This window comes from Pteropus medius, unplaced genomic scaffold (assembly GCF_902729225.1).
Source record: "Pteropus medius unplaced genomic scaffold, Ma_sr-lr_union100, whole genome shotgun sequence".
NCBI lineage: Eukaryota > Metazoa > Chordata > Mammalia > Chiroptera > Pteropodidae > Pteropus > Pteropus medius.
In genome coordinates, this window is record NW_024352784.1 from 131,104 (window position 1) to 155,933 (window position 24,830).

The following is a 24,830-nucleotide window of genomic DNA, read 5'->3' on the forward strand; positions in this document are numbered from 1 at the left end:
TCTTTCTGAGGTTCTGCTGCCCTCTGTTAGGTGCTCCATCATGTACTTATCTCTATTCTTTTGTCCCTCTCTCACTGGACTGGGAGCTCTTAAGGACAGCACTTCTGTCTGTAAATCTCAGTGTCTCCTGTGTTTGGCTCAGAGGAGGCAGGTGAGTTTGATGAGGGAACAAAAAAGGAATGAATGAGTGGGGCAAAAGATCAGCCAGCAGGGTATAATCTAAAGTACAAAACATTGAATGGTGGGGAGACATGACCATGAGGAATCCATTAGTACACCCAGAAAGGGAAGGACCATTGCTGAAGAGGCTAGGCATTAGTGGGGATGCCCACAAAGATTAAGACTATATATATAGGAGCTCATTGGAAGACATTGTCTCAGAACACACTGATGTCTCGTGCTGTCCAGGAATGATGGGGACCTGGGTAGAGAAGCCAGATCTGGCAGGGTGTGTGAATGTGGTAGGTGAATATGGCCCCTGGCAGGGGCCTTTCACTGGGCTACAAGGGCTGGGTCTCACCTGAAAGGATGAAAGTGCCACTGTCCTTGGCCACTACATCCCAGTGGGGGCTGCGGAGCATTTGCCTCTTGGAGCGCTCCAGGGCTTGGGGCTCATAGGGCACATGCAGGATGAAGTTGAGCAGTCGCAGCTGGCGCACTTCCCAGACCCGCTGCAGCTGCCGCAGGGTCTCTTGGGCATGAATTCGTTTATTTTCACACTGCCAGATCTGGAACAGCTGGGTCTCAGGAACCAGGCCTAGGTAATGGCTCAAGGGATAGCACTGGAGCTGGGACTCAAGGGCCAGGGCTCAGGGGATAAGAGCTCTCAGAGATGGAGAGTAGCACCATCAGGCTTCAAAGACAGGCCATCAGCAGCCTACTTTTTGATCTAGGGCTGCTGCTCTGAAACCTACTCTTGCAAGGCTCCAGTTGAGCAGACAGTACCTCAATCAGCTGTGTTCTTTTGGGACAGAGTACATCTGCCATCCTGTGTGCCCAAAACTTTGGGGCTGCCATCCACTTCCTTCCCCTGGGTAGTGGTGAGTGTGTGTGGGGAGGGGCATATGCTCAGTCACAGAGAATCTGAAACCACCCATCAGATCCCCTTAAACTCCTGACGGGCCAACAATCTCAACCCTCCCACCCACAAGCCAGTACCTACTACCCCTTTGTCTCAAGGGCTGCTGGGCTCAGCAAATATGTCTTAGATTAGGACTACTTCCCGACCTCCAGTGGGCCCCACCTGATTGAGTCGATCTGCAAACTCCAGCAGAGGACAAGAAAGCAGCTGGCCCAGTGTTAGGAGTTCGATGTTGAGACTGCCCAGCCCTAAGGCTGGAGGTAAAGGAGACAACAAACCAGAGTAATACTGGTACATGGCAGAGTCCTACCCATATCCTGGAGCCCAGATCTGGAACCCAGAGCCCAGCCCAGCTCCCAGACAGCAGTTCTCAGAGCGCAACTTAGAGCCAAGAGCTGTGAACCTAAGGTCCAGAGCACAGTGCAGAGCCCAAAGCGGATTCCAGCCTGAGCCAGCCCAGATCAGCAGGGAGGACCCACATGGTAGAACACAGTGGGGGTGGAGTGTGTATGTGTGTGGGGCGGGGGTGGGGTGGGGCGGATTGGGCCGGGTAATAATTTGGGGAAAGGCAGAGAGCAACCCAGGAAGGGAAGGTGTTTCCAACAGGAGAGGCAGGGTACTGAGCTGTTGCCTTGTGCTAACCCTTATGTCCTACCCTTCCCCTCTGACAGTACCCAAACACACCTCGCAGGAAGGCTTGGAAGTTGATGCTCTGCAGCTGGAGGCTGCCCAGCTTGGTAAGCAATGGCAGGTAGCTGCAAAACTCCTCTAGAATGTGCTTGCAGCACTGCAGAACTGGGCTGTGCAGCCCCAGGGTGGCACTCATCTGGGCCGCCTCTGTCAGCCAGCCATCTGTCTTCTCCTGGGCCATAGCCAGGCTGAACTGTAGGGAGAAGGGCTCGCTGTGAGCTGGAGACCCTTCCCCCTACCTCCCACACCCACAGACTCCATTCCTAGGCAGGAGCTCCAAGGAAAGGTGTCAGCACCTTGGCAAAAGCCATGCACTTCCATTCACTGATGTTTTCAGAGATGACTCGGTACAGGTGCCAGATACGCTGCTGCTGCACAATAGGACGAGTCCCACAGATTGGCAGAGGCACAGGACTCCCATCCCCTATGAGACAAGGATAGCTGAGGACTGGGCTATGTGTGGGGGTAGGGGGCACAATGGGGAATGGTCGGTCAAGAGCCCACAATGACAGAAGGGAGAGTCCTGAAAGTGCCAGGGTAGGGGGTTCCAAAATTATTCAGGACAATAATGGAGGTGAGGACAATCTGAGGGAGTTTTCCAAGGATAGAATAGCTGAGGAAATGTGATGGCAATGAAAGGGAAGGGTTCCTTTTCCATGCATCTCCATCTTACTCACTCCACTTGGGCCACAGCAGACTCTTTACTTACTGTTGCTCAGATACACCAGGCATGATCCCACCTGCTGAATTACTGACAGTTCATTCTGGAACACTCTTCCCTTAGAGAACCATATAGCTTTCTCCACCAAATTTAAGTCCTTGCTCAAATCTCATCTTCCTAATGAGGCCTATGCAGCCCACCCTTTTAAGAACATTCCTCACAGCCTTTCTTATTATTAGTGTGGATAATAAATTCCTGTTTTTCCAATAGTTTACTTTGTACTTTGGTGATCAAATTGTTCCACATTTGGCCAGTTGGTGTCCCTTCTATGTCCCTGTGACATGTTCCCATCGCTTTTTAAAAAAACTTGATGCTTTCTTTCTGGCTTAAAAGGTATTCCAGACTCATTTTGTATCTACCCTGCTATAGTCTTGGGATCATCCATTTTCTAAGGAGCTCTGGTTCCTTCTAGTGGGAATAGTATTAGAAACTAAGGTCTGGGCACAGTGTGGATCCCTGCTCTTGGGGTATCTTTGCTTCCCGGCCTCTTCAGTAGACAGAGCTAGTAGACAGAGTAGATATATTCATGTATATATACATATACATACACACACACACACACACACACACACACACACACATTTATATACATTTACACATAAGCATGCATTCACATATAACTTGTGTATATGTGTTTTAAAGTGCAATATAGAGTAGATACCACAGAAAATGGAAGCTTAGAAGACAAGCTCTCAATATTTCCCTAGAACTCAAAAAGAATAAAATGAGTAATGATGAAGTTAAAAGAAATGGAGGAGATATCCAGAAAATCCAATAGACAAATAAAAATTCTGGAAGGAGACCAGAGCAAATATAAGAGCCATTAGCAAATAATCAATAAACAGTTTACTTACAAAGGAAAAAAGCCACGTTAATATTAGATTTGTCCATACTGCTACATGTCAAAAGAGAATTATGCAGTTTCTAAAGCTGAAGAAAACATTCTGTGACTTCAGAATTCAATATTTAGGCAAGCTGTGATATGAGGACATCAGAAGGTCATTCTCAGCATAGGAGCTTAGAAATTCTAACACCTCTAAGTCCCTTCTTGGAAAAGAAATACTCAAAGAAGTATGACAGCTATCCAAGGAAAGAATGAAAATAACAAAAAAATGTGGCATTTAAAAAAATGGAAGTGGATAAATAAAACTAGGAATCCTTAGATGTCAAAATAATTGTTAACATGGTTATAAAACAAAGCAAATGTCAAAAGTAATGAGTAAAAAATACCTAATGAAAATAAAGAATAGTATTAATAATCTGGACCTAAGATCCTAGATTATTTTAACAACACCTGGGAGTTTGGTGAGGAGACAGGGATGGAAAAAGGAAGCAAAAGCAATGCTGGGGTTTTTCTGGGCCTAGCACTGCGGGGCCTGAGTACACTACTTTGCTTTTTCACAAATATCTCCGAACCTGGCAGGAAAGGTCAAGGTCTGTGGTCTATGTCAGTTAGATTATGAAATTGAGGGTCTCCTGATACTTAGCCGAAGAAAAAGTCCCTTGCTTGAGGATGGTCCCAGAGTGTCCAACACCTCACATTTGGCCAAATGGCCCTGGGAGTGGGGATGCCCATGGGCAGAGATGGTAATAGGTAATAGTTGTCAAAGAGGCAACTTGGAAGCAATGTGCCTTGCAAGGGATGTAAGTAACCGACAGAAGTGACTGCGTCTGAGAAAAAAAAACTTGAGCCCACAAAGTTCTTCACGTGCAGAAAGGAACCAGCTGCACCACTGTACAGAAAGGCTAAGACCAATAGTTCTGTCGTGGTCTCCTGTGGGCCAATAAGGCCCTCAAAAGCTGTCTCGCTACACCACATTGGCTGGAAGCAGTGGCTATGGAGCATCAAGACCTATGTTTATCTGGGGGCCTGCTGCCTGGTACAGGGCTGGGTTGAACAGGGCTACACAAAGGCTAAGTACTACAATGAGGACACTTTTATATTCTCCTGCACAGGCATTTAGCCCTGTCACCTTCACACATTCTAATGAGACATTCATCTGTTTGCCTTCCCTCCCAGACTGTGAGCCCCCTGTCTCCCCACCCTAAGCACAGCACTTGACATATCCAATATATGAAGATTTTGTCTTGCAATTTTCATTTATAAAAGAGACTAATGAGATTCCTGAGACTTGCTTAAGGTCACACAGGACTCAGGACCATGAGTCTTAACCCTTATCTCAGTTGGAGGGTCTATCGCGGGAGATGAGGGGTGGGGTGTGGGGGTAGGGGCAGGGATCCTCAGTACCAGTGAAGGTGGCATAGGCATGGTGCAGTTCACTGAGGTGGTTGGCTATGTTCTGGAACTGACGCTCCAGGGAGATAAGCTGGCGCTCCATGCTCCTCTGCTCTTGTTCAGGGTCCATGAAAGGACCAGACAAGGCCTTCTCAATCAGGCCTTCCAGCTCTATCAACGCTGCCGCCATCAGCTGCTGCAGCTTGGGCACAATGGTATGTCGCTTGCTGAGCAGGAACTCTGAGGCTTGGCTTCTCTCAAACTGAAATGCCTCCCACATATCCAGAAGCTATGGGGCAAGCAGAGGGCAGTCAAGTTGGTGTGGTTGGGGAGGGGGACTAGGAGGGATGAGAGACTCCCTGAATTGTCTTCTCACCGAGATGTCCAGAGCTTCATTCTCAGCACTAAAGAGGCTAAAGTAGTTGCGGATGAGTTCATGGAGTGACCGTATGTATTCCATTCGCTCCTCCAGCTTCGTGTACTGCTCATTGGCCTCGTTCAACTGCAGGGTCCACAGTATGAGATCAGCACCCCCAAAAACTCTGCACCTTCTGGAGGTCCCAGACCCCAGCAGTTGCCTTTTAACCCACCATGAGCTGGGGAAATCAGGGATCAGATCTCCATCTGACCAGGTTTCTAATCATTACCCTGATGACGGGGCAACAGATACCTAGCTGACTGTCACACAGAGCAGAACCTTGTTTCTGAAGCAGGACTGTATCTCTCTCATCACATGGGGGGCTCCCACGGCCACATGGAAACTGAGCCAAGCAAATAGGGCAGATCACTTACATGAACACAGCTTAAGAGCATCGAGCCCTTTTGGGTGCTCAGCTGAGACCTGAAAGGAGTGTACTGAGCATTCAAGCAGAATGGGCCCTGTGTAGGCTGGGAAGGAAGAAGGAAAGCCCACCTTTTGGGAGCACTGGGCAATGGTGTGAATATCTGAGTTAATGGCTTGGAAGACCTCCATGAAATCTGTGAGCTCTTTCATTAGCTGCTGGCTGCGGCTCCAGCACTCGTTTTGCACCTGTGCAAGAATGTCCTTCCTGATGCTCTCCAGCTTGGATTCTAAAGACAGGAGAAGGTTAGGTGTTAAGGCATACATGAAAAAGAAGAGGTGCTGGGGGAGTGCTGTGGATCCAGAGTAGGAGCGAGAAGGGGAAGCCAGACTATGAATTCATTCCATCACTCACTGAACACTTACTAGACCCCTGCACAGTGTCCAGTCAGCTGCTATACACTGGGGCCTGGGCTGGTGGCCAGCAGCTAAGAGTGGGTGAGTGAGTGAGTGAGACAGAAAGGGTTTCCATCCTCACAAGCTCATGATATGGTGACATAGACAGCTACATAAACAGACCATCAAGAACCAGCATGATAAACGCTCTGCAAGTGCCCAAGAGCCTTCAACCTGGCATAGTGAAAGGAGAGGAGGCCCAAGGAGGCTGGGAAAGGCCTCCTCAGAGGGGCCGGACATTGGAGCTGAATGTGATATGTAGTTAATGCTCCAAGGGGCAAAGGCACACCACATAGATGAAACAGCATGTGCAAAGGCACGGGGATGACATGTTCATGAATAGTAGAATGCCCTACCAGAGATGAAAGTTTTCTGTTTGGGAAGTCTTACTGCTTCTGCTCTTCCTAGAAGAGTATATAATCTGCCGTTTGTTCTTAAGGATTAAAGGGGAAAAGCTGTCAGGTGGATATGGCACTAGAAGATAATCTTGGAAGCCACCTTTGGTGATATGAACAACCTCGCTGTCTCTGAGGGCAGGGATAATATACCCATATGGGAACTCATCGAATCTAAGATACAACTGACTGTAACAGCCATCGTTATTTTATATACCACTAAAAAAGAAAAAAGTGACGCCATCTAAACTCTGACATGCCATCAATCATAATACACCTCTTAAGTTCAGAGATGTTAGAATAATGCACAGAAGAGCAAAACGCAATATAGAAACACGGTATAAAGTATACCATGAAATACAGAATAGAGTGCTTGCTACATGACAGATACAATGTCAACCACTTTACCTGTATTAACCCATTTAATCTCCACAAAAACTCTTTGTGGTAGATACTATTATTGTCCCGATTTTACAGATAAGAGAACTGAGGCTCAGAGAGGTTACGTTACTTTATCAGCATCACACCATGGCAGAGCTAGGATTCAAACTCAGGAAGCCTGGCTCTACTCTGTTACTTTTTATGTTTTGAGGGGTGAAAAGTAAATCGGCTTATCCCCTATGAGCATCTAGTCCACTGGAAAGTGAGATAGTGAGTTCCAAGGGCAGATACTTGAGACGTACTGGGTATAGCCCTTTTGGAGCTTAGAGGATGTAACCAAGAAGACTGGGCACCGAGAGTTGAGACTGAGAAAACCAAGAGAAAGGGAATCTTTCAAAGGGCACCCAAGGTTGAACAGAACACAGGGATGCAAACTTACCCTTTTTCAAACTATCCCTCTGGCCTATGACAGTAGTTAGGCCATTGCCATGACGCTGCTTTTGGACCAGCAGCATCAGGCAGGTGAAGGCAGAGAGGAGTTCAATGGTGACACCATGTGGTATAAAGGAAAAATGGACTGATAAAATTCAGGATTCCCAGGGTTGAAGTTGGAGATGGATGGGAAACAGACGAGAGATATTTAGGAGACAAAAGGATGCAAAGGATTTGGCAACAGGTTGAATGTGGTGGAATTAGGGAGAGGGAATGATAAAGGATGAAGTCAAGTTTCTGATGAGGACAACTCACCGGAGTGGGTAATTATATTTTCACTGTTCAAGGGAGCCCAGGTAGAAGAGGTACAGAGTTGGAGGATAAGAAGATAAAATTAGATCAGCAAGAAGGATGACAGCAGACAGAAAGAGAGAAGGTGAAATGAAAAAATAAAGCACCTACTGCATGCCATACTCAATGTTAAATAATATTTTATTTAATCCTCCTTGCCATGACCCTATGAGTGATTCCATTATTATGTCTGCTACAAATAAAGACACCGAAGCTCAGTGATCTGAGGTCACACAAACCAGTGAAAAACATATCCAGGGTCCTGAACCCTGTGCTTTGTCTCCCCGTCTGCTCATTTTGAAGAGGCCCTTCGTGAATCCCAGACTAAGGATCAACAGGTCAACAAACTAGAAAAAACACAGGCTTTCCAAGCAATTGTGGAGCAAAGGCTGTGTCCCAAACAGGATCAGAATGAAAGCAGACCAATCACAGGCCCAGTTCCTTCCTTGCCAGCTTAAACCCCCTGTACATTTAAGACAGGGGTAGGGAAAGAGAGGGGGAGTTTTGTGGCCCATAGATACCTAATGAGGCATGTGCTTCATCTGTTGAACAACAAAGGCAGGGAGTGCAAGGCAGGCAAGTACTTTCAAGCAAACTCTTTCAGGTCCCAGCTCCAAGGCTTCCCACCTTCATAAAGAAAGCAGGCCTGGGGGCCATGGGTCTGTTAGTATCTTATCTCTTCAGGAAATGAACACTACTGGTTATTACCATCCTTGGGAGTTAGGTGAGGAAACAGAACAACCTCCTTGATTCCTAGTCACTGGCTTCCCAATCTACCCCACCGTGAGCTTCTCTAAGGCCAGCTCCTAGGTGGGGGCACTTAGCTAGTAAACAGTAGCATGAGACATCCTTCCATGGGAAGGGAGAAAGAGATAAGAGGAACAAGACAATCTTAAACCAGATTTCTCAAAGACCTAGGGAGACCAACAACTAGGCCTTGGCCTCGTGGGGGCAAGTATAGGCAAGAGGAGGGAAACAGAAGGGTTAGGGAGGAAATAGCAGAGTGGGCTTGAGCTCCACTTTCCATGTGGAAGAGAATCCCTTGCCAGTGCCCTCATGCTAACATGAGCTAGTCATCGAGCAAAGTAGAAATCACAGTGCGATGTGCCGTGGCAGAAAGAGAATCAGATATAATGTTCCCAAGTCCCCCCACAGCGCCCAAATGGCAGAGGATATAGACAATAGCAGAGACTTGATAGCAGAGAGTGGGCCCAGAAGGGGTTCTTGTGTTGAGGGACAAGGAACCCTAAAGCAGAGGCTATGGAAGTGGCCAGCCTAAGAGAAAGACTAGATGAAGGAGTCAGTAAAAGCCCAAGGACCTGCAATGCCAGCAGGAATGGATGCAGGGCCCAGTCAGCAAAGGTAGACACTCTCGCTCCTACACACTGCAGTTACACCAGCTCAGTGCACAGCTGCAGCAGAAACAGCAATGTCAAGAGGGCAGAAACCAGGCAAGGAAGCGTTACACCTCAGCGAGGGTCAACAGAAGCCAGCAAAGAAGAGACACAGCCCAGTAGCCCTCTCTAAAGGCAGATGCCACCATGGGGAAGAAATGGGGGCAAGAACACTTGAGAATAAAAACAACCCAGAACTGCAGTATCGATTTTGAATTGACCGAATACCCAAAATAGATTGAATTTGACCAAAATGAAAAGTGTTTTCACTTTCAATTGGAATATGTTATTCTTTCACCATCAGTAGAAGTTAGGACTACAGAGTAAGACAAGATCAGTTAAAAAGGGTAACTTTTTTTTTATATAAGATTTTATTTGAGGCAAACTGACAATATGCCAGGAAGGAAGATCTCAAATGCTCTCAAGAGGGTAACTGACGCTATGTAAATTATAGCGTCAGTTTTGACTGCTACAAGTGGAGAGGAAACACCCTTGATTCCTGAGAGTCTCTGTAAAGAGACCAGCTCACTTAGCCTAAGGGCAGGCTAAGGTTTTTCTCAGTCATGTGGTTTGAATTACTTCCCCACCATAACAACAGAAAGCATCATGTGAAAGGAACGTGATTCCAAAGGAGTATGGAGAATGATCAGAACCAAAGCAAGTGGAGAGGCTGTCCTCTGTAATGGTCACAGTTGCAAGAGGAAGGGGTTGGGACCTGGGGCTGTGGGAAACTCTACGGGTCCAATGAGGGGCCTATACCTAACGTCCCTAGAGGACATTCTGGGCCCAAGGAAGGTCATGTGGATAAGGTAAGGAGGCAGAAGGAAAGGAGGGAAGGTTAGCAACACTCACCCATCTCTGCCTGTATATCATGGCAGTTCAGCAGCAGCAACTTGCCTTTTGTGACCAATTCAATAGGTATACTGGATACACGGGCCTGCCAAACATTCAGGGAGCTCACCAGCATCACATAGCTCTTGATAGGACAACCTCTCATAGACTCTAGTTTCTGAGGCCCCCAGGCTTGTAGAAACTCATAAATGACTGTCATCCAGTGATATTGCCTGCAGAATTCCTGAACCTCCCTTAGCATGTCCTAGGGGCAGACAAGGTGCTTAGGGCAGAGATAGGTGGCTACAATGCAAATTGGTAGGCATCATCCTATTCCTTAAGCCTCTGTGCTTACCTTCATTAGGGCCTGTTGTGTAGTCAGTGCCTGCTGGATTTGGGGGTTGTTGTCTAGGTCCTCTTGTAGCTGCTTGTAATTGGGGGGCAAGTACTGGCCTCGCAGCCGGTGTCCACGGACCTCCAGGGCTTCAGTAATTGTGTGAGACTTCCAGGGCCACACCAATCCTATATTCGGGCCACAGAAGATTTGTACAGCATCGCTGGGCTGGCCCTGGGACTTGGACATCAGGGATTCCATGTTTGAGTCCTCTTCATCTTCTTCTATTGGAACACATGTCATAATTGTCCATGAGTGCTCTCTAGGGCCCACATACAACCTCCTTCTCTAAAGTCTGTACACACACATTACACACACATACACACACACACACACACACACACACACACACACACACACACACACACACACACACACACCTCCTCCTATAGGTGGAGCCCCATACATCTATATTAGAAACATAGTACACCAGACCCACCCAGGGAATTTATTAGTTAGGGTTCAGGTTCAGAGAAGAGAATTTACTTTAGTATAAACAGAAAGGGAATTATTAGGGAATATTAAGTGGGTTGAGAAGACATGGAAGAGCTGAAAAACAAAAACACTCTAGCTGCAAGGGTGTCTGGGAAGCATGGACCTCCAGCCTCTGTAGAGCAGAGGAGGAGGAGGTGAGAAAGGATGTTGAGCATGCCAGTCCTCAGTATCTGCCTTACAGAAGGAATATCCTCGAACCTGGCCTCCTCTTAGGAACTGATTAATTGCCAATTTCAGTACTTGCATTAAAATTTTGTACAAAAAAAGGGAAAAGGCATCAAAATTTTCAGAAATTAGACCCTTACTACCAACACTTAAACACTACAGTGTCCCACTACATGCCCTGCCCCCACCCCCATCCCTCTGCAAGGCTCAGTCCTCAGATCTCTTCTCTTATCTGTACTCACTTTCTAAGGGAGCTCATCCAAATTCATCTATTTGTTCCCAGCTTATCTCTAGCTCAGATCCCTCCCTGAATGCCAAGCCCATTTAAACAAATGCCTACTCCACATCTCTGCTTGGATGTCTAATATGTCCTTCAAACTTAATAAGGCCAAAAATAAGCTCTGATCTCTCCCTCCCAAAATTGCTTCTCCTGCAGTCTTCCAACTTCAGCAAATGGGAACTCCATTCTTTCAGTTATTCCAGTCAAAAACTAAAGTCATCTTCGATTATTCTCTCATACAACATACCCAGCTATCACAAAATCCCGTTGGCTTACATTAAAAATACATCTACAATCCAACCAATTCTTTACTACCTCTACTACTGCCTGGCTCCCTCTCCCCAGCTGGTCACCATCAAATCTCACTGCATTATTGCAATACCCTTCTACCTTGTCTCCCTGCTTCCACCCTTGCCGCTCCCCAACCCTGCCTCCTCTTTTCCCATGATTTTGCTTGAGAGTAAGATGCTTGGAACTGCTGCTTGCCTTGCAACTATGAGGCAGTAAGCCTGAGGATGAAAAAACATTTTTGGATGTGGCCTCTTCTACTACACACACCCTTACCTATAGCTAAACCCAGGAAGGAGATAGGAAAGGATATAAAGAGCTTGGTACTTGAAGACATTTTTAAGTCACCGAACCAACCCCGGAAGCACTTACCCTTGCAACTTCTTGTTATATGAGATAATTATTTTTATTATTTAGGCCACATTTAGATGTATATAGTACTCAAGTTAGAGCTGCTCCATCCACGCCCCAGGTATGACTATGGCCATGCCATTAGTATGCGGCATATGCCCTCCCCTCTCCTTCCACATGTCATACCCCCTGCTAGGTCTCCTTAAATACCTTCAGAATACAGAGAATCCCAAGGGGTCCTCAGGTCTGTAGATTGCATTACCTTCATGCCATGGAATGGAGAGGGGACAGAAATAGAAAACAATGAAGGTTCAGGCCAGGCTGAGAGCTTCTGATTACACAGAAGATAGAAAGTGGGAATTCCTATAGTCAACCCCCCAACCTATCCCGAATACCTTCAGAGGAGAGGCCTTGACAGATTGTAGGCCCCCAGTTAGAATCTGGATTATGTTTTCAACACAGGGCTCATGAGACAGGTGGCCACAACTGTCAAACACTAGCTGTGCTGAGAGAAAGGGTTTCTGCCTTGGGGCCTGTAAACAAGAGTCAGGGGAGGTAATGGGGCTAGATGTCAGTATCCACTACCAGCCATCTGGCCCTTGCCTGCCTGCCCACCCCGACACATGCCACCACCACCTCACTTGCAGGATGTTGGTCACAAAAGAGGTTATCTCCTCCTCTATGATAGACACAAGGTTCTGGCAAATCATGTAGTCTACCAGGCGGGCCAACTGTCCCAGCTTCAGCAGCCAGGCCTCTGCCTGCCTCAGCTTCTGCTCCAGATTCTGGAGCTGTACCCTCTGAAGGTATATGGAGCCTTGGCCTGTCCTGATCCTCTTGCAGTTTTTCACTCGCTCCTGCAGGCCCTGTTGCATTTGATATGTATCCTCATGAACCTGTCAACATAGAAGAGTAGAAAATTCACTGGAGAAAGGGGAATGGAGAGCAAACTGGCCACCTACGAGTCTGTGCAAAACTCTCAGATCTTGGAGCCTAAAACCTGGAACCAAGATACAGACATGGAGGGCTGCTTTTTAGTAGAGATTAGCTCTAGATATCTTTCAGTGACCAGAGAAGATGCAAAACAGAGGACATATATTGAGAGGCTACAATGTGCTAATTTGATAGGCCAGGCCTGTCTACTAAAAGTCCTCAGGGTGGAACACAAATAGAAAATTCATACATATATAAACAGAGAGATTCGCATGGCACAGATTAGACAAAGAAAGAGAAAGATTGGATAAGTAAAACTCAGCAATAATTCCAGGATGTGAACTCCAATCACTGGGCCTGGGTGAGGTGGCCTGCTGACTAGCATAATACTATGTATACGATAGTGGAAACAGACTTTCTGTTGGAGTATGAGGGATGTGAGATAAAAGCCTGCGAGCTTCTTTGTGGGTTCTTCTCATATTTGGGAGTGTCCTTAGCCTACAAAGGCTGCTGACAGTTGCCATCTCTCTGGGCCTGTCCTATTGAGGAACAGAGGAGAGACACTAGAAAGATATCCTTGACCAGGTGGATTTTTGGTCTTTGCTACTCTCCTGTCATTTTTGATGCTCAATAGAGCTTGTGATTAGAACTACTTGGTGTCTGTGAATTGTATTCTGCTAACTCTGAGCTCAAATCTCAGTCTTCTGAGACCCAGATATAAGACAGTTAAGGCGCTTTATACACAAACATGCCCTCAGACTTGGCGAGATGTCCTCTTCTGTGCTATAGGAATATTCTCAAACCTAGTGCTTCCCACTTCATAACCCTTAGTCCAATGCATTATCATTTTCTAGTTACTTGTGTGACTTCTATGACACTGTAAATTCTTCAAGGAGGAGTTCTCTGTCACATCTTATTTTTCATTTCTCTGTTGCTTAACACAGTGCCCGGCATGGGTAATTCCACAGTAAATATTTGTAAAAGGAATGTATCACCTCACATGAAAGAGCTTACTGAGTGCCAATCAAGATAAAACCATATAAACAACAATAATTACTACAACAGAATAAAATCAGTACGTTTTAAAACCTCACCACTAGGGGCAATATCTTCAAAGTTCCAAGGAAATTTTTTAAACCTGGTATTCTGTATCTAGCCACAGTATCACTGATGTTTGAGAATGAATAAAGACATATTTAGATAAACAAAGACTCAAAAATTTACCATCCACAGATTCTCTCTGAAAAACAACAACAATAATATATTTCTGACAAAGGAAAAAAATACAAGAGGATAAAGTGGTCTACAGGAAGCTCTGATGAGCAAAGAAGTTTTTGAAACATATTTTTAATTCCAAATGGGTAGGCTGTAAAATAAGAATATTCATAACAATCCAAAATTAAAATTCCAGGAAATATCTATATAAGCATAATAGGAAAGGTAGAGAGTAGAGACAGGAAGAGAGGAGAGAAAGGAAATTAAGAAGCATGATAAAGTTCTTATTCTACTTGGGAGAAAGATAGGGATACAAATTTACACTTGGCATTCATTCAACAAATATTTGCTGAGTACCACCTATGTGGTATGCTGTAGAGGTATATTAGTGAATGAATTAGGTGAAAATTCCTACTCTCTTGAGGCGGGGGGAGGGCGGGATACAATAAACATAATAAATAAGTAAATTACATTGTATGCAAAAAATTGATAAGTGAAAAAAACCACAGAGCAGGGAAAGAGGGATTAGGAATGCTGGTGATCATGGGGGTTTGAAATTTTAAACAGAGTGACCAGAGAGGGACTCTTTTAGAAAAAGATATGATAGAGACATAGACATAAAAATGTTAAGTTGAACGGCTACACTTGTTGGACAGGTGTATAAACATCTTACATATGCATTTGGCTGCAAGTAAGAGGAAACTAGAAAAGTGCAGCTTAAGCAATGAAAAGGTTTCTTTATTTAATGCAATCAAAAGTCCCTGGGTGGCATATTGCCCCAATAATATCAATCAGAACAAAGCTCCTTCTGTTTTCCTCCTCCATTTTTATTATGACTTTCATCCTTATTATGGTGAGATGGCTTCTCTATCACCAAAAAATTCATCCAAGGGTCAGGCAATGAGACAGGAGTAAAGGTCCAAAAAGACATTCAGTTAGATCTGCTTTGTTTAAAAGTTTTCCCGGTGACTTCCATTTACGTTTCATTGCCCAGAACTGAATTACATGGCTTTCCCCCAAGCTAAGAGTTTATGAAAAAAAAAAAGATTCTAAAACTAAGATGAGTAGGCATTGAGTAGTTCCTAGGCAACAATGAGAAGAATAAAAAGTATAACATCCAAATCAATGATAGCAACAAAAATGCAAGCAATCCAAGAAAGGACAAGAAACAGGAGGAATAATCAAAGGAAAAAGAAAAGTACCAAAACAAGATGGGAAAAACAAATCCAAACCTATCGGTAATCATAATAAAGAAGATAAACCTATCGCAAGACATAGACCCTCAGACTAAATGTTTCCCAGCTATTTAGAAGAAATACACATAAAATAATGAAGCAAGGTCAAAAACAAAGAGATAAAAGAAGAGAGATCAAGCAAATGCTTGATGCTCTCAACATCAAACAAGTAGTAACAAGAATGAAGACTTTTTCATATCAATAAAATCACAAAATATTGTTATGAACCTTTATGCACATAACAACGTGATTTTGAAATACATGTTTGCAAATGAAAGAACATCAAGGAGAAATTAACAAATCTATAGTCATAGGAGGCGATTTTTAACATGTATCTCTCAGAAAACTGAAAGATAAAGTAGATAAGAATAATCATTGTGGCTATAGAATATTTGAATAAAACAATGCATGAGCTTGGTTTAATACATATTTTCTCAGTCTGAGTTCCCTAAAAGTAGACCCTGAGGCAGCAGTTTGGGTTAATGTGATGTATTGAAGGAACTATCTTCCGAAAACAAATCTCTAATAGAGAGAGGGAAGCAAAATAGGGAAGGGGAACAAGACAAGCAAGACCTCAGCTACGACTGATTTTGGTGTGATCTGGAGGAGAAGGCAGCTTTGGAACACATGTCAGATTGTAGACTTGTCCCAGTGTGAGACAAGGAGCCAAAAAAAGGGCAGAGGAACTGTTCCATAGGAAAGAGGCTAAAGAGAAGTGACCACTAAATGCAACGCATGATTCCAGATTGGATCCTGAAGCAGGAAAAAATATATATAGCAATAAAGGACATTATTAGAATAATTGGCAAATTTTTAATAAGGATTGTGGGTTAGATAATAGAATTGTATCAAACTGAAATTTTCTAATTTTTGATAATTGTACTGTAGTAATGGAAGAAAATATCCTTGCTTTTAGGAAAAACACACTGGCATATTTAGGGGTAAAGAGACTTGACGTCTGCAACTTACTCTCAAACGATTCAGTAAAATAATGTAGAGAGAGAAAGAGCATAAATGATAAAGTAAAGGGGACAAAATTAACAATCTAATAAGTATGAAATTATATAAAAATAAAAAGTTATACAAAAAAGAAAGAAAGGAAATGGGTTTATTCCAGTAATGCAAAGGTGGTCTAACACCGACAATTCACCATATTAATAGGCTGAGGGAGAAAAATCCCATGGTTATCAAAATAGAAGCAGAAAAAAAAAGTCATTGGACAAATTCAACACCCATTCATGATAAGACCTCTTCGCAAACTAGGAATTGATGGGAGCATTCTTAAAAACTGATAAAGGGTACCTGCCAAACACTCACATTTAATATTATTTCCTTGATGTTTCAAATCTATTTTAGTTATTCGGTATTGCTACACTTTAAATGGTCAGCAGCATGCTTTTATTTAGCACAGATTACAAACTGTCAGTAACAGTTCAGTTACCAGCTGTGATGATTACTGATCCTTCTTTCGCCTTCACCCCTCCCCCACTTTGGGGTTCCAGTCCATTCTACCTAGCAACACAGAAAGTAGCTCCACATGTTGCATTTGCTTGTCTTTTCGATCTTTTATGATGCTTTTTAAAAAGTTAATTTTAATATAGACAAATTTACTGGTTTTTTATGGTTTTTATATTTTGTTTAAGAAACCCTAAACTAATAAAAATGATATCCTATATAATCTCTTAAAGATTTCTGGATTTTCCTTTCACAATTATTTTGTGTGTGGTGTAGCAACCATTAGAAAACAAAAATGTTTAAAAATATCATTTAAAATAGCAACAAGAAATATCTAGTAATAAATATCTAGTACTATATCTAATAAAATACATTCGAGACCTCTACAGGAAACCTATAAAACTTTGTTAAGAGAAATTAAAGAAATCAAACTAAATGAAGAGATCCATGTTCATGGATTAGGAAATGAAATATTGTTATCAATTCTCCTCCAATTGATCTATAGATTCAAAGCAAACCAATGAAAAAAATCCCAATAAATTATTTTGTGGAAATTAACAAGCTGATTCTAAACTTTATATGGGAATTCAAAGAACCTAGAATAGTCAGGGGAATGTTATATAACAAAAAGTTGTAGAGTTACGGTACCAGATATCAAGACTTATCATAAACCTACAATAATCAAGACAGTGTGACACTGACAAAAAGATAGACAAATAGACTAATGGAACAGAAAAGTCCAGAAACAGATCCACACATAAATAATCACCTGGTTTAAGAAAGACACCACTGTAATTAAGTAGAGAAAGGACAGTCTTTTCTGTAAGTTGGAAAAATAAAATTTGACTCTTAATTCACACCATACATAAAAATTAATTTGAAATGGACCATAGGCTGAAATAGAAAAGGTAATAAAATCTCTAGAAGAAAACATAGAATATCTAAATGACTTTGGGGATTGGCAAAGATTTCTTAAACCAGGACTCAAAAGGCATGAACCAAAAAAGATCAATAAAATGAACTTCGAGAAAATGAAGACTTCTGTTAATCAAAAGATACCATTAAAATAGTAAAAAGGTAAGCCACAGACTAGGAGAAAATATCTACAATACATAATTTTGATACAGGACCCATATCCAGAATACACAAAGAATTCCTACAAATTAATAGGAAAAAAGCAGATAACTCAATTAAAAAAGAGCAAGAGAGTTAGATGTTTCACAGAAGAGGGTACCAAATGGTCAATAAACATGTGGAAAGAGGCTCAACATCACTGGTGATCACAGAAACATAAATTAAAATCACAATGAGATACCACTGTACACCCACTGGTTTGGCTAAAATTAAAAACTGGCAATACCAAGTGTTGATGAGAACACAGGATAACCTGAAGTCTCCTACATCACAGGTGGGACTTTAAACTGGTACAACCACTCTAGAAAACTGTTTGGCACTGCATAACATACATAAACCTTATTCCAGCAATAACTCTTAGAATATATGCCCCAAACAAATGAGTTCTTATGTCCACCAAAAGACATGTACAGGAATATTCATAGCAGCAATATTCATAATAGTGAAAAATTAAGTCCATCCATAAGAGAATTAACAAATAAATTGTGGTACATTCATACAGGGAAACACTATATAGCATACAAAAGAGTGAACCACTGCTACCTAGAACATTATGGATAAACCTCACTAACATAACACTGGGTGAAAAGAAGCCAGACGGAAAAGAGCACATATTGTCTGATTCCATTTATAGGAAATTCAAAACCAGACAAAATTAATCAATAGTGACAGAGGTGAGAGTAACCTTTGCGGGGGTGTTGTCGAGAGGTACCAGGGAGCTTACCGAGGTGCTAGAAATGTTCTAGATTTTCATCTGAGTGGTGGTTACATGGATATATATATGTAAACATTTCAACAAACTGTACACTTAAAGTTTACTGCATGTAAATTATACCTTAATAATAATAATAATAAAAAACTACTACTGACTATAAAAAAAGTTACCACTGTTTTTGTAACATTAAAACAAAGGTGAGATTTAAGAACTGGGAGGTAGAGAAAGGCTATGGAGCATCTCTACCCACTTTCCGCCCCACAGTTTAGTGCAATGGCAGGTCCAGCTGTTGTCTGGAAGATAAAGACTATTTCCCTGTATGAATGCACCAAGGCTCTCTTTTACATCAGTTCTCATTCTCACAAAATCTGGGTAGGGCCCCTCTATCAGAACTGGACTATCTGTACATGGTGATTATTAGCCAGAGAACTGTGTATTTAGCCCCACCTGACAGACAACAAAGTAGGAATGGTAGGTCATCGGCAATAGGCAAGTACAGCAGGGCCTCCCAGAGCCCTAGGCTGAGATCATGTATGACTGATGCAAAGTAGGCATAATTAGGAAGGACTCCAACTTGAATGCTTCTACCAGCCAGTGGCCTTCCAAAGTTTCAAGATAGGTTCAAAGATAAGCCTTGCAGCATGAAAGATCAGGATTCCAAATCTTAAATTCCCTAATGCCTCTGGCACAAACAACTGAAAAATCGATGTTATGTTCCTTCTCCTCCCTCCTCAAGGCCAGGACCAGCCCTTAGGGAAAGACTGAGCCTAAGTTTCTGCTCACCTATTATTGATCCATCCACCCCAGAGCAGAGACTGCTGTTGCTGGGCAGGACAATGGCTCTAAGCCAAATGCAGAGTCTAGGCCACCCAGAGGATTCCAGGAGGAGCATAAGCTAGGCAGAGGCTGGAACTCTGGCAAGTTCAGGTTGGAGAAAAGGTTCTCTTACCGTTTGAAGGATGGATGTACAGAGGTGCAGGCAGCGACAGAGCAGCCGCAGAGCCTTGTAGTTCTCCCTGGCTAGAGCCTGCTGCAGATCCACCAGCTGGTAGCTCTGATCTGGCTCCTGGGGGAGCCAGGACACAGAGCGCAGCTCCTGTAGAAGTCTGGAATCAAAGGCCAAGCTGGTCAGAGCTGGTATCTCAGTCCTATTTCCTTGAACACCTTTGACCTCTTCCTAGCCCAGCTCACCTCCGAATGAGCAAATGTTTAGAAAGATTATAATATTCCCAGTGACCGACAGTGACAGCTTTTTCTCGAGAGTTCTTTGGAAGAATTCAAACCCAGGAATTCTTTGGGAAAGGACTGGGGTATGTGCAAACATTTATATGAGTGATCTTTCTTCCAGGAGAGAAGCTCAAATAGATCCCAAGGTCTGACCTAAAAGGAGAGACTACAGAGGCTTCCTCCTTATAATAGAGGAAGCCAAAGGCCCTAAAAGTCTACATGGACAGGTGAGTTTCAGGATCATCAGTGATGAACTTGCAACTTCTTCATGAGCTGACCATCCCTGAGGAAACCTGCTTCTGTTATCCACTCCCCTACCATCACCCCTGAGAACACATCTCTATATATCCTTGAAGAGTAAAGGCCTCCAATAAGCATAAGATGATCATAATGGGTGTCATTTATTCAGTACATAGTAACAGGCACTAAACATGGTACTTTATATTCACAATTTCATTTAATTCTCACTGTAGCTGTGTAGCAGAAATCTTTATCTCTAGTTTTCAGATCAGAAAACTGAGGCTAAAAGAGTAAAGACCCTTGCTGGTATTCAGGATTTAAATTCACATCAGTCCAGCCTTCAAGCCCTTATGCTTTTAATTACACCTTGAGGATTAGGCTAGACTGGAGGATGCCTAGAGCAGAGGTTGTAAATTGGTAGCCCCTGGGCCAAATTAAGACTGAAAAGGTTTTCATAGGTACCACTAAGAGTTGACCAGCACAGTTGTTTTAATAAAAATTGGAGCTAACCAGGTAAAACTAAGAAATTTTAAAACAAAATGTGGATATCCAGGAAATCCTGAAAAATAAGGTGGCTGACATGCTGGACCTATATTCCCAATGGCAAAAGTCAACTGGAACTGAGTATGACTGTCCTCTTTAGATGCAATCTCCAGATTACAGGCCCCAAAGTTTGTAATGTCTTGCACCTAACCCACTGAATTTTTTCCATAACTCCCACTTGGGCCTCATAGATGTTTGAGATTGCATCACCTACCACAGAAGACAATTGGAGTGGCTGAGGAATGCAGAGAAAGCAAGAAAGTACTGAAAATAAGAACAACTAAGCTTTTCCAGAAAAAGAATCCAAGTAATACCATGGAAAGAGCAGAGAGTTTGGATTCAAACACCGAGTTAAATCCCCAGATTTGATCTGGGACAAGTTGATGTAGGTATACATAATTACATGGAGATATGTTCAGCCTATATTATTCAAAGAAAAAAAACTGGTTACTTAACAATATGTAAAAATAGAAGGATATGCAACAAAATGTTCATAGTGGTTATTTGTGGGTGGAGGGATTAAAAATGTTTTTTCTTTGAGCTTATTTTTTTTTTTTGTATTTCCTAAATATTCTACAAGAAACATGCTATTACTTTTTGTAAAAATGATTTTTCAAAATCCACTGGCGTTGTGCTTTGAAGACCTCACCTGCTAATATGGAGCAGCCCAGCTCCAAAGTGGGGTACAACAAAGAGCAGATGCTTCCCCAGGAAAGTCCGGCACCGGGCCAGCCCTTGCAACTTCACACTCTTCTTCCAGCTGCAGATCAGAGGAAAGTGACAACGTGCTGCTGCTGTCTGCAACACTTCTCCCCAAATCCCATACCCACCATAACCTACCAAGCCAAAGCCTTGCGTAAGAGGCAATACTTGAAGAATGGAATGAACTGGAGCTGTTGCCAGAGCACACAGTGGCGGTGCCAGGTACCCAGCGTCATTGTCTCACTGCCCTCCACAGGGTGCATATGCAGGATCCCAAAGGGAGAGAAGATGTAGTGCTCAGGATTCACTTTGTTTGGTGGCACTACCACCAGGCTGTAGGGCCTTTAAAAAAGGGCTCTGATTAGTAGGAGCCCTGGGAACTTGTGCAGACTTCAGAAGGGGACAAAAGAAGGAAGAGGAGATTTAAAAAAAAAAAAAAAAGGCAGGAAGGAAGGTAGAAGAAAGTAGAAAGAAGGGAAAAAGAGCAGAATGATCTTCAAACTAGAAAGATGGAATAAATATTATTAAAAAGAAATGGAAGCCAAAGATAGATGGGAAGAAAGAAAAAGGCCCCTAGTCAGTTCCAAGAAGTTCCTGTCTCCAAACTCAGATACCTTACATCCCATCAAATCTAAGATGGCATGAGCTGTAAGCTGCAGATGAAACACTAAAACAAAAAATGCTGCCAATATGATACTCCATCGAATTGTAAGATGCATAACAATTTCAGAGATGTTGAAATGTGAAAAAAGTGTACATCTTGGAAATGATAAAATACATATATATCTCTAGGTACTGAAATAACATCAGAGATAATCAGAGAATGCCATTTGGAGTAACTGAGAATAGGGAAAAGCAAGGGGCAACTAGACGAGGCACAGATCATAAAGAGGAAAACTGCCACCTAGTGAACAAGAGATACCTCTGGAACTATCTTAAAACCCTACAGAATTCTCTTACTTCAGCAAAATGCACCTACATCCCACATTAAATACAATTTATATGTAGCTGTATAACAGCTATTATCTAGTTACAGTAGTTAGCTTAATGTCATGTCTCATTTAATAAAGTATTTATTATTTTTTATTTTGCAGTTTTCCTTTCATAACAGAGCCAGGAATATTTTTAAGCATTGCATATACTCTAAAGCCCTTTAAAAGCTATATGTCCTAGATCCTATGCCTTTAATGCCTAAAAGATAAAATGCTCCTCCTCTCTCTCTTATCTCTCTCAACTTTCTAGAATACGTTGTTAAACAAGTGATTTAAGAGTGTTCAGACAGATACCAGAATGAGTTCACTAAGTCAAGTCATATAAAAACCTTATTTCATTTCTGACAAAGTAACTAGATCTTTTCAAGCACTATTATCACCGAATTACAGATGAGAAACAGAAACAAAGAAAAACCATAACTTCACCCAAGGCAGTTAAGGAAATTATAATACAGGATTTAAAAACAAATCTACCTAATTCAAGGCCCCTCTCTTAACTACTAGACCATTTAGCTTCCCACAGGACAGCTACCTACCCTAATGGAGCCCTGTCCCTGTGACCTTCTAAAACGGAGCATTCCCCTCACTCCCAATGGCCACTGCTCCTTTGGGGGTATAGTCACTCATTCTGCAAATGTTTATTAAGCGAAGCACTGTGTCAGACACTGTTCACAGAAGTGAACAAGAAAAACCTAGTTCATGTCTTCATGGAGCTTAATTAAACCATTTATCAAGTTACCTTTCTGTCCAGGCTGTGATCAGAGATGAAGACATAAAGATAACTGCTACATAGTCCTTGCCCTAAAAGAGCTCAGATCAGCTGGAATATTAAGTGATGCTAGAGAGTAAATGGGGCAAAACAAGATCTTCCTGAGTCTCAGACCCATGTACTCAACTGCTTCCAAAATACCTCAAACTCTCTTGCACGTACCTGAAACACAGCAAGTTCTATACTGAACTCATAATTTATCCCCTCTAAATATGAATGAATGAATTCATGCATTCGTTCATTCATTCAACAAATATTACTGAGTTTGTACTCTATGCTAAACTGTTCTAAGCCCTGAGGATGCTAAACATAACAAACAGAAACACCTGCCCTGACAGAGCTCTCATTCCACTGGAGAAGAAAGACAATAAACCTACTAAATAATAAACCTAATAAATGGCAGGGCAAGGGGCAGGAAAAGGGAGACTAGTAGTGCCAAGAGGAAGGGAGTGCAATTTTAAACGGGGCAGTAAGGGTAGGAAGGTGATGGTGATAGTAGAGAAAACGCTCTAAGGAAGTGAAGGAATAAATTCCTCCCTAAATATTACTCAAAATCTAGGACAAAGACAAGAAAAATTTGATAAATTCAAACATTTTTTAAAACCTGTTACATGGCAAATAAATAAACAAAATGAAACAACAACTGTCAGTTTCTACTTTTGCTGAGGTGCACTAGAAATTTGGACCAACACTCCCACTTAAGAACAACTAGAAAAACTGGGCAAAATATCTGGATAAAATATAAAAATCATCTTATAAACCCATCAGAGAACTCACAAATTAAATCCCTGGGCTTTGAGTTGGGACCCTATTTACAATATATGTTAAACCAGAAAACACCTCCCTCCTTGCTGTGGGTCCTAGGCACTTCTGCTACTTCTGCTCTTGAGCTTCCTGAGTCTGTCAACAGCTCAGCTCCTCTTCTCAGTCTTTTGGGAGGGTAGAGTAAAACACACAATTGCCTCCATTGGAACTAACAGGTGCCTGTTTGGGAAAAAGCAGCACCAAATGCTAAACTCACTTCACTGATTTTCTTCTTTGGCAGATGCTGCCTTTTCAGTTCTCTTGCTCATGGTTTCTTGTCTCTCAATGTACCTAATTATCTTTGATTGTGCTGCTTCTCTGATTATGACTGAGATGATAATTTAAAGCTCTAAGCTTGTAATTTTCTTTCTGTGAGCTTTCCACCATGGTCAATAGACCTCTCATCCCACATTGCTACTATTACTATCATTACTGCCAGGTGGTCGAGAGTAGCAGCCACTATGTGGCAGTAGATGCTTCATCACACTCCAGCAAAAGTGATAATTTAATTAATTGTGATGCCACTGCATGTCATGGATTACTAGTATCCTAGTTTCCATTAGCAAGGAGCTCAGTACTGTTTGAGGCTAAGGACATTATGAAACCAATATCAGAACTCCATATTTGAGGCTCGTTTCCTGGGATCACTCATAATATCAAGAACTGTATCAATCAGGGTCCAGTCAGGAAAACCAAGGTCATACCAGGCATTTCGACAAAGTAAATTTAATAGAGAGAACGTGTTTTTTAAAAGGTGTAAGATGACTGAAAAAGCAAAAGGGAGCACTAAGGTAGCACAGAGATAATAACCACAGGAAATGGATGCCAGCCTCAGAACTAGAGGAACACAGAGAAGAGGTTTAGGTTCTTAGAAACTATGAGCTTGGAGGAGGGGCTTGTAGAGTTGGAAGTTGGATTTCTAAGGAGATGCTTCCTGGCTCTTACTAGTATCTCAGGAGTTTGGAGGGGGTGCTTTGCAGAGTTGAGACTCAGAATTCTGATGGAAAGTGCTACCCAATTGGTATTGGTACTTCTCAGGATTATGAAGAGGCTGATTCAGAAAGTGCCTGCCGCTGCCAGGGTGAAGGACCATTTCTGGGACAATGCTGACAGGAAGAGCAAGCAAAAGAGACAGTCTCTTCTT

The 24,830-nt window shown here is 42.6% G+C and overlaps 1 protein-coding gene across 5 annotated transcripts in view; it reads right to left on the minus strand.

Moving 5' to 3' along the window:
* DNHD1 (dynein heavy chain domain 1) overlaps nt 1-24,830 on the minus strand; it is a 58,543-nt gene that overhangs the window by 23,196 nt on the left and 10,517 nt on the right. For 2 of the 5 annotated variants that reach the window (XR_005649656.1, XM_039847842.1), the window contains exons 4-10: nt 21,260-21,463; nt 21,069-21,179; nt 19,359-19,515; nt 12,364-12,618; nt 12,118-12,255; nt 11,933-11,984; nt 10,105-10,367 (exon numbers count right to left, since the gene is read on the minus strand). Coding sequence is in view for 4 of the 5 variants with exons in the window: in XM_039847842.1 (XP_039703776.1) it covers nt 10,105-10,367; nt 11,933-11,984; nt 12,118-12,255; nt 12,364-12,618; nt 19,359-19,515; nt 21,069-21,179; nt 21,260-21,463 (1,180 nt within the window). In the remaining variant the exon portion in view is untranslated. Of the gene's footprint in view, nt 1-520; nt 729-1,243; nt 1,336-1,765; nt 1,965-2,067; nt 2,196-4,740; nt 5,018-5,104; nt 5,231-5,641; nt 5,800-9,770; nt 10,015-10,104; nt 10,368-11,932; nt 11,985-12,117; nt 12,256-12,363; nt 12,619-19,358; nt 19,516-21,068; nt 21,180-21,259; nt 21,464-24,830 lie in introns of those variants that run through there. The other 3 variants (XM_039847839.1, XM_039847840.1, XM_039847841.1) reach the window with 3 other exon arrangements.